This window comes from Lotus japonicus, chromosome 2 (assembly GCF_012489685.1).
Source record: "Lotus japonicus ecotype B-129 chromosome 2, LjGifu_v1.2".
NCBI classification, from domain to species: Eukaryota; Viridiplantae; Streptophyta; class Magnoliopsida; order Fabales; family Fabaceae; genus Lotus; species Lotus japonicus.
In genome coordinates this window covers 67,961,508-67,974,758 of record NC_080042.1, presented here as the reverse complement: position 1 = coordinate 67,974,758, position 13,251 = coordinate 67,961,508, and the positions used below count along the sequence as shown (strand labels likewise).

At 37.2% G+C, this 13,251-nt stretch overlaps 1 protein-coding gene across 1 annotated transcript; it reads left to right on the top strand.

Moving 5' to 3' along the window:
- The first annotated feature begins 9,019 nt into the window (after positions 1–9,019).
- On the top strand, positions 9,020–10,386 carry LOC130739019 (putative F-box protein PP2-B12). The gene is made up of 3 exons (XM_057591230.1): positions 9,020–9,280; positions 9,379–9,497; positions 9,915–10,386. Exons 1-3 carry the CDS (start codon positions 9,032–9,034, stop codon positions 10,354–10,356), a joined length of 810 nt encoding a protein of 269 aa, XP_057447213.1. The 5' UTR covers positions 9,020–9,031; the 3' UTR covers positions 10,357–10,386.
- Positions 10,387–13,251: the final 2,865 nt, after the last annotated feature.

Sequence of the window (13,251 nt, the reverse complement as noted above, 5' to 3'; positions counted from 1 at the left end):
CATAGTGAAGTCCTATTTTGGTTCGCAAAACATTGGCTGACATTAATTAACAAAAGGACATCATTTCAGTATTTTAATCATTGGAAGTTAATATAAATTTAGAGTAAATAATAAGAAGTAATATCAATTTAGTCTCTCCATCTCACCATATAAAGTGTTGCCAAGTTGGCTTCTTATTAGTGCAGTGCTTTGAGTTTTCTGGGTATTGTGTTGCTGATTGAATTGAGCTGAGTTATTTAACTCTACTAATTTATAATGTGGGTGCTCTTCTTGTGCAAGCTCTTTAAGAGTGTGTTTGGTACTTTCATGGAGAGCCCAATCATTACTTTTTCATTCCTCCATTTATGTATGTGTTGTTGCTTCTGATATTGCTCTATAAATATTTGCACTCTATATTCTATAATGCATCTTTCTAAAAGGCACTCATTGCCATTTAGGTTCTAAGTTCTGTAGCTCTTCTCCTCAATCCTTCCTTTATATTCATTCTTAAACTCTATGATGTGCTGAACTTTTAGAAAGTCTCTTTATTACCTCTTGCCCATCTCTATGCTCCCTGAAATATCATTATATCAATTGTTATGCTCAAATGTCTACACCGGATTCGGCACCACCGACGATGGGGCGATTGACCAACCACGTAGGATTCCTACATTGGCTTTTATTGAGTATGAGTAAGACCCTATGGCTATAGGGGAGGATTATCATCTGCTCCTATGGTAGATGGTAAGTAACTACTATTGAGTATGTTTTTTGTTTAAGTTAATGAAATTAGTATGTTTTTTCTGTTTCCAGGGGAGGTTTATCATCTGTTCCTACTGTAGATGGTAAGTAACTACTATTGAGTATGTTTTTTCTGTTTCTAGGGGAGGTTTATCATCTGTTGGCTCTAACACTTGATTCCAACAATTTCCCCCTCAAGTGTGAGTCCCTCAACCACATCACCCATGGTCCTCCCGTCTGCGGAAGCTATCCACCTTGCACCGTCGTTCGCTGCCAACGGAACCCGCCGCCTAGCCACACTGCTAGGAAGACTTTCGACACAAGGAGCCGACATGGTCCCACGAACCATCGGCTCTGATACCACTTGTTGGGAGCAATAATAGAACAGAGAGAAGAGAGAAAGAAATATAACACAAGAGTTTTTAACGTGGTTCGAAACACAATGTGTGTACCTACGTCCACGGCTACACTAGGTAGTAATATTTCTTTGGTGTGTATAATGCTTACAATGAGGTGCTTATATATAGTAGGAGTAAGTCAACCTCCTCCTTATTCTAAGCGATGTGGGACTTACAAATATACTACATAAGCGATGTGGGACTACAAATAGACTACATAACATAACAATTCTCCCACTTGGAGTCTAATTGTAGTACTTCTTGTAAACAATAAGATAATCTGCTCTCCACCTAATGTAGCGCCTTCGTCTTCAATTATCCTCGAAGGCCAGCTGAGGCAATGCAAAGCCTCAGATTATCAGCTGTAACAGTCTTGGTCAACATATCAGTTGGATTCTCTGATCCTAAGATCTTCAACAGAGATAATTCTTCATCACTGATAAGTTCTCTGATGAAGTGATACTTCATCTGTATGTGCTTGCATCTGGAGTGAAAGACAGGATTTTTTGCAAGGCAAATAACACTTTGACTGTCACTAAACAATGGAGGAACATCTTGTTCTTTTCCCAATTCTTTGAGAAAACTCTTCAGCCATATCATCTCCTTGGCTGCTTCTGAAATGGCAACATATTCTGATTCAGTGGTTGAGAGAGCAACTCTATTTTGAAGTTTAGACTTCCAACTCACAGCAGTTCCTCCTAAGGTGAAAATATAACCTGTGGTGCTTTTTCCACCGTCTGAGTCTCCTCCTAGATCTGCATCAGAAAACTCCTGTAAAGTGAGATTATTTCTTCTAAAGCATAGACACATTCTTGAAGAACCCTTCAGATATCTCAGTATCCACTTTACACATTCCCAATGCTCCTTCCCAGGATTTGACATGAATCTGCTGACAACTCCCACAGCATGTGCTATATCAGGTCTTGTACAAACCATAGCATACATCAAGCTCCCTACTGCAGATGCATAAGGAACTGTTGACATGTAACTTTCTTCTTCATCTGTTTGTGGGGACTGCTTCTTTGAAAACTTTAAGTGATTTCCCAAAGGGGTGCTTCTGGTATTGGCATCTCCAACATTGAATCTGTCCAGTAATTTTTCAACATATTTCTCTTGGGACAACTTCAGAACACCTTCTGATCTATTTCTGGAAATCCTCATACCAAGGATTTGTTTGGCTGGACCAAGATCCTTCATCTCAAAGTTTTCTGACATCTGTTGCTTCAACCTGTTAATTTCAGTCATATTTGATCCTGCTATCAACATGTCATCAACATACAAAGCAAGAATAATATAACTGTCAGCAAATTTCTTAACAAAGCAACAATGATCCATGTCACATCTATTAAAACCTGAGTTTCTCATAAACTCATTAAACTTCTTGTACCACTGTCTCGGTGCCTGTTTCAGACCGTACAAGCTTTTGTGAAGCTTGCATACAAGATTCTTCGTGCCTAGAACTTCAAAACCTTCAGGTTGTGTCATATAAATCTCTTCTTCCAAATCACCATGTAGGAATGCAATTTTAACATCTAACTGCTCCAAGTGAAGATTCTCTGCAGCTACAATACTCAGGATAACTCTTATAGTGGTCATTTTGACAACTGGAGAAAAAATCTCTGTGAAGTCAATTCCTTGCTTCTGCTGAAACCCTTTCACTACAAGTCTTGCCTTGTACCTTCTGCTGCCATCAGATTCTTCCTTCAGTCTATAGACCCATCTGTTCTGTAGAGCTTTCTTTCCTTCTGGTAACTTGGTCAAAGACCATGTTCCATTCTTCTGAAGGGACGTCATCTCGTCTTTCATTGCTAGCTCCCACTTGATAGAGTCATTCCCCTGCATGGCTTCACCAAAATATTCTGGCTCTCCAGCATCAGTTAACAACAGATAATTCAACGAAGGAGAATACCTTTGTGGTGCTTTCGGCGTTCTTGTAGATCTCCTCACTTGAGTTATAGGAGTTTCAATTACTGTTGTTGGCTCTTGTTCCAGCTCAACTTCTACCTCATCATCCTCGTTCTCGGGATTAATCTGGTTTCTTTTGACTACATCACTTTCTGAAATTTCTTCCAATGCCACTCTTTCAGAAAGTTCCAACTGTTTACTTGAACTCATAGATTCTGCAGAAGACCTGTCTTTATAAAGCACACTTTCATTAAAAGTAACATTTCTGCTTCTAATGATTTTCTTGTTTTGTTCATCCCAAAACCTGTAGCCATACATATCAAACCCATAACCAATAAAGAAACATTTTATGGCCTTGGGGTCCAATTTGTCTCTCCTATCGGAGTCTATAAGAACATAAGAGACACAACCGAAGACTTTCAAATGTGAAAGACTTACCTCCTTTCCAGACCATACCTCTTCAGGCAACTGATAATCCAAGGGAACAGATGGTCCCCGATTTATCAGGTAAGCTGCTGTATTAATGGCATCTACCCAAAACATTTTTGGCAACCCGGACTGAATTCACATACATCTAGCCCTTTCGTTCAAGGTCCTGTTCATTCTTTCCGCGACACCATTTTGCTCAGGTGTACCTGGTATTGTCTTGATCATTCTGATCCCATTTTCTGAACAAAACTTTTTGAACTCCTGGCTGTCATACTCCCCGCCATTATCAGATTTCAGACTCTTAATCTTCAAGCCTGTCTGATTTTCAACTTCTGTTTTCCATCCTTTAAACACAGAAAACACATCAGATTTATTTTTGAGAAAATAAACTCATACCTTTCTTGTTGAGTCATCTATGAAGGTGACATAATAGCGTGAGCCTCCAAGAGATTTCACTGGGGCTGGACCCCACACATCTGTATGCACCAGTTTGAGCTTTTCTAATTTTGATTTCCTGCCTGCTTTTGAGAAGCTAACCTTTCTCTGTTTTCCCAAAATACAATGCTCACAAACACCAAGATCAACATGCTTCAAATTTGACATCTTACCCTTTGATGCCATGATCTTCATTCCTTTTTCACTCATGTGTCCAAGCCTTTGATGCCATATAGATGAGCTATTGACAGCTTCAGTTACTGCTATCATGTCCTCCTCTGCAACCATATAAAGGGAGCCTCGTTTCTTTCCTCGAACTACAACCAGATTGCCCTTCGTTACCTTCCAAGCTCCACCCCCAAAAGTGGTGTGATAACCCTCATCATCCAACTGGCCTATAGAGATCAAATTTCTCTTTATTCCAGGGACATGTCTGACATTATGCAATGTCCAGAGAGTTCCATTAGAGGATCTGATATCAATATCACCTCTTCCCACAATATCAAGTGGTTTTCCATCTGCCAGATAAACTTTTCCAAACTTTCCACATATATAGTTAGATAATAATTCTTTTGAAGGAATAGTATGAAAAGATGCACCTGAATCAATAACCCATGAATCAACAGGACTATCCAAGCTGCAAATTAATGCGTCTGCTACTTCCTCAGTTGTTGCATTAGCAGATTCATCATCATCTTGCCTCTTTTGGTAATTCTTCTTCTTCCTTGGGGCTTTGCATTGATTGGTGAAGTGACCTTTCTTGTCACAATTCCAGCAAGTGATGTCATTCCTGACTCTTGTCTGACTTCTGCCTCTTGATTTTGATCTGCCTCGGCCTTGGCTTTGATTGTGACTCTTCTGGCTACCTCTTCCTCTACTTTCAGTATTCAATGCTGAACCGGAAGTGTTTGAAGACTCTCCTGAATCTTTCCTGCGAATATCTTCGCTTAAGATCAGGTCTCTGATGTCATCAAACTTCAGCTTGTTATCCCTTGCGGAGTTACTAACCGTAGTGACAGTTGCAGCCCAACTATCCGGTAAGGATTGTAACAGACTCAAGGCCATCAATTCGTCGTCAAAGGTAATTTTCACTGACGATAGCTGCGAAATAATTGTATTAAAGCTATTAATGTGTCCAGTTACAGAGTTACCTTCTCCCATTCTGAGATTGAATAGACGTCGTATCAGATGTACTTTATTGGCGGCAGATGGCTTCTCGTACATATTTGATAATGCCTTCATCAGATCTGCAGTAGTCTTCTCATTCACAATGTTGAAGGCAACATTTTTGGATAACGTCAATCTGATCACACCAAGGGCATGTCGATCTAACAGATCCCAGTCTTCCTGCTTCATGTCGTTTGGCTTCTTCCCTGTCAAGGGTTAATACAACTTCTTTTGGTACAGATAGTCCTCCATCTGCATCTTCCAAAACCCGAAGTCTCTGCCATCGAACCTCTCGATCTTCACCTTCCCTTCTTCTAGCGCCATTGCTCCCACTTCTTCCTCTAAACTGAGGATCTATCCCACGAACCTAAAGCTCTTGATACCAGTTGTTAAAAACTCCTGTGTTATATTTCTTTCTCTCTTCTCTCTGTTCTATTATTGCTCCCAACAAGTGGTAACAGAGCCGATGGTTCGTGGGACCATGACGGCTCCTTGTGTCGAAAGTCTTCCTAGCAGTGTGGCTAGGCGGCGGGTTCCGTTGGCAGCGAACGGCGGTGCAAGGTGGATAGCTTCCGCAGACGGGAGGACCATGGGTGATGTGGTTGAGGGACTCACACTTGAGGGGGAGATTGTTGGAATCAAGTGTTAGACTCAAGTCTCACATTGGAAAAGTCAAGGTAAAAGGGAGAGTTTATAAGGAGATGGACCCATAAACCTAATGCCTTAAGGTTTTGGGTTAAGATGTGGTGTCCAAGATCTCCTATGTGTTTCCCCTCGACCTTGCCCCATGGGTGATGTGGTTGAGGGACTCACACTTGATGGGGAGATTGTTGGAATCAAGTGTTAGAGTCAAGTCCCACATTGGAAAAGTCAAGGTAAGAGGGAGAGTTTATAAGGAGATGGACCCATAAACCTAATGCCTTAAGGTTTTGGGTTAAGATGTGGTGTCCAAGATCTCCTATGTGTTTCCCCTCGACCTTGCCCCATGGGTCCTCGCCGTGACTCTCCCCAACAAGTGGTATCAGAGCCGAAGGTTCGTGGGACCATGACGGCTCCTTGTGTCGAAAGTCTTCCTAGCAGTGTGGCTAGGCGGCGGGTTCCGTTGGCAGCGAACGGCGGTGCAAGGTGGATAGCTCCCCAACACTTGCAGGGTTCTAAGAAGAAGAAGATGCAGAAGAGGAAGAAAAACAATTGACAGATAAGTGTTGAAGAAACTTAATTCAGTTAATTCATCCTTAGTTTGGGAAAGTGAACTGAAATTACATTTACACATATCTATCACTAATCAGCTAACTAGTGAGAGTTCAACAGAATGCCAACTGAAAAACTAATCAAATTAACTAACTGAACTAATTCACTAATGCTACACGGCTACACAACTAACTACACTTGTAGCTCGTAATAGAAAGGGAATGTATGGTATCTGTAGAAGGTATATATGCCTATGGAACTATCAAACAATCATCTTTTCCTAATTGATTAAATGATGTATGCAGAGTGGTAATAGCAATGAGGAGGATTAAGATTCTCTGATCTTCAGATGATGTCTCATTTTCTATCCAAACCAATGAAATTGTCGTACGTCAATTTAAAATGCATAGATATGACATTTATAACATTTCATGAGTGGTTTTTAATTGACTCGTCACAATTTCATTGGCTAGACAGAGAATGAGACAATATTTGAAGATAAAAGAATTTGATCCAGAAGAGGAAGGTAGAACGGGGTGCGAGTGATGCAACTTGAAAGTTGATAGCGTTAGCAGCGTTCACATCAAAATTCACGATTATTAACTGCTTTTCACATCAAAATTCTGGACTATTAACTGCTATTTGATGCACGCAGATGGGTTAAGAGGAACAAGAACAACAATGGCCTGGAACAAAAAAAAACAGAAAGAGCTAGCAATGCCAGGGACATTAGGGACAAACAAAAAGCTCTGTCAAGCTTGGCTTAGGTATGCAAAAGCTTGTATAAATTTATGCAAGTAGGCGGGGCGCATTTCGTGTATAGGTGGACATACACCATGACATAGTTGTTGGATCCTTAAAGGATCATCCTCTAAGTTTTGATGATGAACAATCCAGTGACATCAAAGTTTTTGTAAAAGTTTCTCTGAGCATTTTTGCAGGTAACTTCTCAAAGAACTCCAGCCTGAAAACTATAAAACAATAAGAAGAAAAAAGATAATATGATCAGAAGAGCTGATGAAGAAATCAAGACAAACTTGAGCAATTCGTAGTGATTCAGGAAGAACACTCCTAAGCATGAGACAAATCACGAGATGTCGCTTCACCAAAGAAATCAATACTACTTGATGAAGATTTCTCACAAGTCTCTATTCAATATTCATCTAATGCTTGAAGATTGAAAATCACTCTAAATAAGAAATCTGATCAACAAAAACTCTCATATTCAGAAGAAGGCTCTGGTAAAAGAGATGATCAAAGTTCAAAGAGGACTGAGTATGGATAAGCAAAGCTTGAACAAGAACATTAGAAATTGAAACACTTCAAAGTGATCATGTTAATGAACCAAGGAACTGCACTGAAGAAATATCCCATATATGCTCAAAAGGAATCAATCATGAAGATCTAAGTAGATTCATGTTGATAGGAAAGCTTAGTGCGGAAATCCTTTTTTAGAAGAAGACTAAGTGACTAACATTGAAACAGGTATAGAAGGACATCCTACAGAAATAACCCATCCACATCAACCAAAAGATGAATATCAACTTCCAGGTTGTAGAGAAGAAATATGCAGATGAAGAGATGTTGTGACATGCATATGATGAAAAATCAGCATTGCAGAAGAAAGAATATGTAAGACTACACTATATTAAAATCTCAGAAGTCACCCACTGCTATATTCTAATCGTTGTATTATGTGCTGATAACTACTCTAGCATCAGCTGGACTTTAGAAAAGACTTTGTTTATTTCAATAGTGGCTCAACCTTTAGCCGTTTTGTGAAGAAATTAGGCAACTTAAAAATGCCTATACTTGTAGTCGTTTTATGTAGACAAACCAGCACCAATCAGCCCTTGCCAAGTTAGCTCACATGTAGTAAAAAGCGCACCACTTAATTTGGTAATTTGATTTTTAAATCGTATTTTAAGAATTAGTTATTTTTTAATCTTAAAATGTGGTAAAATCCGTGGTTAGCCCTTTTTTTATACATCTCTCTCAAATCTTATCTTACCACTTGAGTTATCCTCTAGAGATGTGATTAACCTTTTTTTTTTTTTGTTACAAGTGAAAAATTAGATTAACCCTTTTTGATTATTTATCTCATTTCAAATGTGGCAGTAAAATATTTGTGTTGATAAATCCTATAAATAAAATTCTTTTTACTATATTTAAAATGTGACAGGCTTATAAAAAATGTTACAGAAAAATAATTGCGTTGATAAACCTTGCTTATGAGTTGATATCAATTTTTGTAAGTATTATTTTGAAATTATTTTTTCATAACATTTTAACCATTTTCTAATCCAATTTCTCAATTTTCCAGATTTTTTTATAATTATTTCACTCAACCCATGAGCCAGCCCACCAACTCGCGCGCTCGTAGCAAGTCGGGTTGGGTTCATATTTTCGTGGCTCATCTAGACCCCGAGTTGACATAATCAACCCGTTTTTTACTCAACCCGTGTTGGGCTGGCCCATATTGACAAATCTAGTTGGTCGGTACCAAGTGTTATTTTCACATTGATAAACTTTAATTAGAAAATATATATATACTTTTCTTTAGTTATTTCATTTTAATTTTAATTTAGTGTGACTTCATGGTGTTAAGATTACATATTCAAGAGAAAACGTACACGTGTAGTATATAAGCTTATGGTTTAAGCAATTGACTTTAGAACAATTTTTCAAAATTCTATAAATAATAGATAGCCTGGGACACACAGTTATGGCAATACACAACAAATATCAAAGTCAAATGAGAAAGAAATAAAAAAGTGAGTAAAGATATGGAATTGACAGAAGGATGCATCGCCGCCATACTATGTCGCACTACTCCGTTGGATGTTGCTAGACTCTCCTCCGTTTCAAAGATCTTCCGCTCCGCCGCTGATTCTAACAAAGTTTGGGATCATTTTCTCCCTTCTGATTATCATTCCATCATTTCTCAGTCTCCTTCCCTGGCCAACGCTCCTTCAAAGAAAGCCCTTTACCTTGCTCTCTCTGATTGCCCCATCATCATCGATCAGGGTAAAAAGGTAAATACTCTCATCGATCTAATATGACCATTTCTCAGATTAGGGATTTTGGGAGTATTAGTTAAGCTTTTATCATTTGGTAATTGTCTGAAATGCAGAGCTTTCAATTGGATAGAAAGAATGGGAAGAAGAGTTACATGCTTTCTGCCAGAGCTCTCTCAATCGCCAGAGGTGATTATGAGTCGTACCCACACTGGGTCATCCTCCCAGAGTCTAGGTCAGCTCATCAGTTTTGCATTTTCTTCATTTATTCTAGTTTTCTTAGAGTGCATTGTATTTTTTAATTAATAAATGCTCCAACATGTCTAACAAAAGTAATGATGTTAAAAAAATCTTATCTTGAAAGTTATTTATAAAAATTAAAGTATAAAATCGATGCATTTTATTATCAAATAATTTATTTTAAACATTATATCTACTCATGATATGATTATTTAAACTTTGAGAAAAGCACACTATCATTTAATTGTCAGTTATATTTGGAATGTTTGTGTCTTTCAGTAGTACATGTCATTCTAATACATATATTCATTATGTCAGTTATATTTGGAATGTTTGTGTCTTTCAGTAGTACATGTCATTCTAATGTATATATTCATTATGTACAACTGTTGGCAACCTACATATTTAACAGGTTTAAAGAAGTTGCCAGGCTTAAAGTTGCTTGCTGGTATGATATTTGGGGGCAGATAAATATTGCTGCTTTGTCCCCAAACACTCAGTATTCAGCTTTTCTTGTGTTCAAGTTGGCCAATTCCCTTGGATTTCACTATGATCCTGTGTTGTTATCGGTGGGCATTTCGGGAGGCCATATCTGTTCTAAGAAGACTTTGTTGGACCCGAGCATAGAAGAGGGGCACCTGGACAATAGAACCAAGGTACTAGAATGTCCAAATATGAGAAGTGATGGGTTGTTGGAGATTGAGATGGGGGAGTTCTTCAATTCAGGTTCAGGGAATGATAAAGTTGAGATGACTATTATGATGACAGGTAAGGGTTATTGGAATGGTATTTTGTATCTTGAAGGAATAGAAGTTAGGCCTAAAACATCTGGTTCCAGAAGAAATAGTATTTAGGCCTAGAAATATGTTAAGCGTCTTGCAAATTATGGGGTAGAAACTAAACATATATAGCATGGTTGACAAATAAATTTCTATGTTGTTTCTGCTTGTTAACGAAATGAACATTTTGTGTGCATGTTTGTTCTTTATCGTTCAATCTTATTTCAATATATTTACTTTCCATCAAACTCAGAACTCTCGATCTGGTAAACATAGAGCCATCCTTAACACATGAGCATAACTCACTCACCATATTCTATGCTTTCTTTGTCCCCATTGCCACTCTGCATTTTGCTGTATTTGTTCTCGCAATTGGCCACATATGTTGCATATCTTGATCTAATATGAAAACAATGACAGTCCTCAACCCGTTACATAGAACAAGCAACAAAGGATGAGACGTCATGTTGAATCAGAATGAATGCGTACGTGGTGAATGAATGTATAGAATAGCCATCACCCATTAAAATTGACAAATTCAAGAAGAACATTGATATCTATCAGTCTCTTTCCCTCTCTGTTTTTTCTCATCTCCTATTTCCTCTCTCCAAATCCAAAACACTCTTCTTTTTTCTTAAAAAAACTCTCAAACAAATGAAGAAGAGCTTCTCATAAGCTTCCAACCAGTCAATATTTTGTATGTCTGAATTCCACACTTTGCAAGTGTACAAACATGAATGCATTTCACACTTTGTAAGAATAGAAATATTTTCATATGTATTGAAATGCATTTCGCATATTGTAAGTGTGGAAACATGAATACTTTTTGCAATTTTAATTTTTAAAACATGAATACATTCTGCACTTTGCAAGTGTGAAAATATTTTTACATGTCTGGAAATGCATTCCACACCTTGTAAGTATGGAAACATGAATACATTCCACACACACTTTGTAAGTGTGAATATATTCTCAGTGGGGGTGGTGAGGTGTTTTGATATTAAAGATGTTTTGATATTAGGGGTATTTTAACAAGGGAGGGGGCAAGAGGAATGCCATGAATAATGAAGGGTGACACCAAAATCAATTCCTATAATACATGCTATGCTATGTTAAGAAGTGAGCAGTATAATTACCCTCCTCTTCCAATGTGCCAAAATGAAGAGGAATAATAATTAAAGCTGAGTTTCTCACAATCATTCAGGATGAGATTTAGAAATGATGGTGAAACACTGTTAGAGTTAAAGTCATTGATTAATGGTTATTACCGGTATCTAATTCGATCTAGTTCGAATGTTAGAATACAAATCCATTTAAAAAAGCAAGGTTGAACACATGTTTAGTTTATATTTTAGACAATATATGTTTCTTTAGTGGGATGAAAAATGGTGGTGTTAAAAGTTGTTGGTGGTAATGGTGGTGGTGGAAAGGCGATGACGATAGTGGCGGCAGCAATGACAATAATGGTGGAGATGGTCGTAGCGTTGATGGTAGTGGCAGTGGTGACAATGTTAGTGACAAATAAGGGTGGTGGTGACGATAATGAAAATGTAAATAAAAAATAAAAACGAACATGTTTTTTAAATTTTAGAATTTTTTAATAAAATCTATATATTTTCAAAAAATGTTTTTTTAACTAAATAAACACTTATGTCTAGGTAAACCAAAACATGCAAAAACAAGTACATGCAACTAAAACATTTCATGGAGCCTATATCCTCCATATAAACAAAACAAAAACATTTCATGAAAATCAACATGAAAAGTTTTTTTTAAGGCAACGAATTGTTTTCATGAAATATCAACACGATTTTTTTTATCAAGTCCACTATGGGGTGCTTCCTTCAGTACGAAACGTATATGGGACTATTACCTTTCTGTGTCATGACACCTTCATGTGGTTACTTCTCAAGTTTTTTTTAGGTAAGCAATTAATCAATTAAAAGGCACAAGGGGTGTGGAAGATGAACAAGTACAAGTCCCAAGAGTTGGAAGGATGGGGCTTTTGGAGTTTCGTTATGGTTTTTTGGTGGGTTTAATATATTTTTCAAAATAATGACTTTAATTATTTACATTTTACATTACCACTATAGTTAATTATTTGTGATTGATAAAGTTATGTAATAAATTTCAGAATATTATTGATTAATATTGTTTTTCCTAAGGTTGGAATTTTTGAAAGGTAAATTATCCTCTTTCAGCTAATATAACTTCGATCAGTACTATAAAGTGGACTCGTGAAACCTTATGTTCTTAATATGCCATACTAATGCAGTTTATATGAATCAATTTATGTTGTTCTACATCGCAACTAGACATTTTATTCAAGAATTTATACCTTCCATTATGGTTATTATTATGATATACACAATATATTGTAAAAAATACTTCAATCAATATAAGTGAAACTTAATTTTAAATTATATTTTAATAATTTATATATTTAATTTATAAATTGTTGAATTCATCTTAACAATGGTTGAATGTATACTTCCTGCATCGCACTGGTTACGGGCTATTTCCCAATTATATATTATTGTTGTTTGTTTTTCAAAAAAAAAACGTAACGAAAAAAAAAAAACGAAAAAAGTAAGAAAGAAAAAGGTGATATGGCGACGGACAAAATAAAAAAGAGAGCTGAAGTTGAGAAGTGAAAGAAAAGGGGTTGAGGAGGATAAAAGAGAAGAGTGTTGTTGAAAATGAGGAGTTTTTTAATTGAAAATTTTCATATCCATACCTTCTTTGAAGAGCTAACTGAAGAAGCGAGAATCTCCCTTAATTCCTTTCTAAATACAAGTTGAGGGTTTAACTAATAGGCCATCATCCTTTTTAGAACACACACTTTCTGAAGATTCACGTTCGAACAATGCATCTCAATCTTGTCCTATCAAACATGTATTCTCTAAAAAAGCAACATAATGCTCATTAGGCTCACCATACTTGGTGCAGCCCACAAGCCTAACACACATA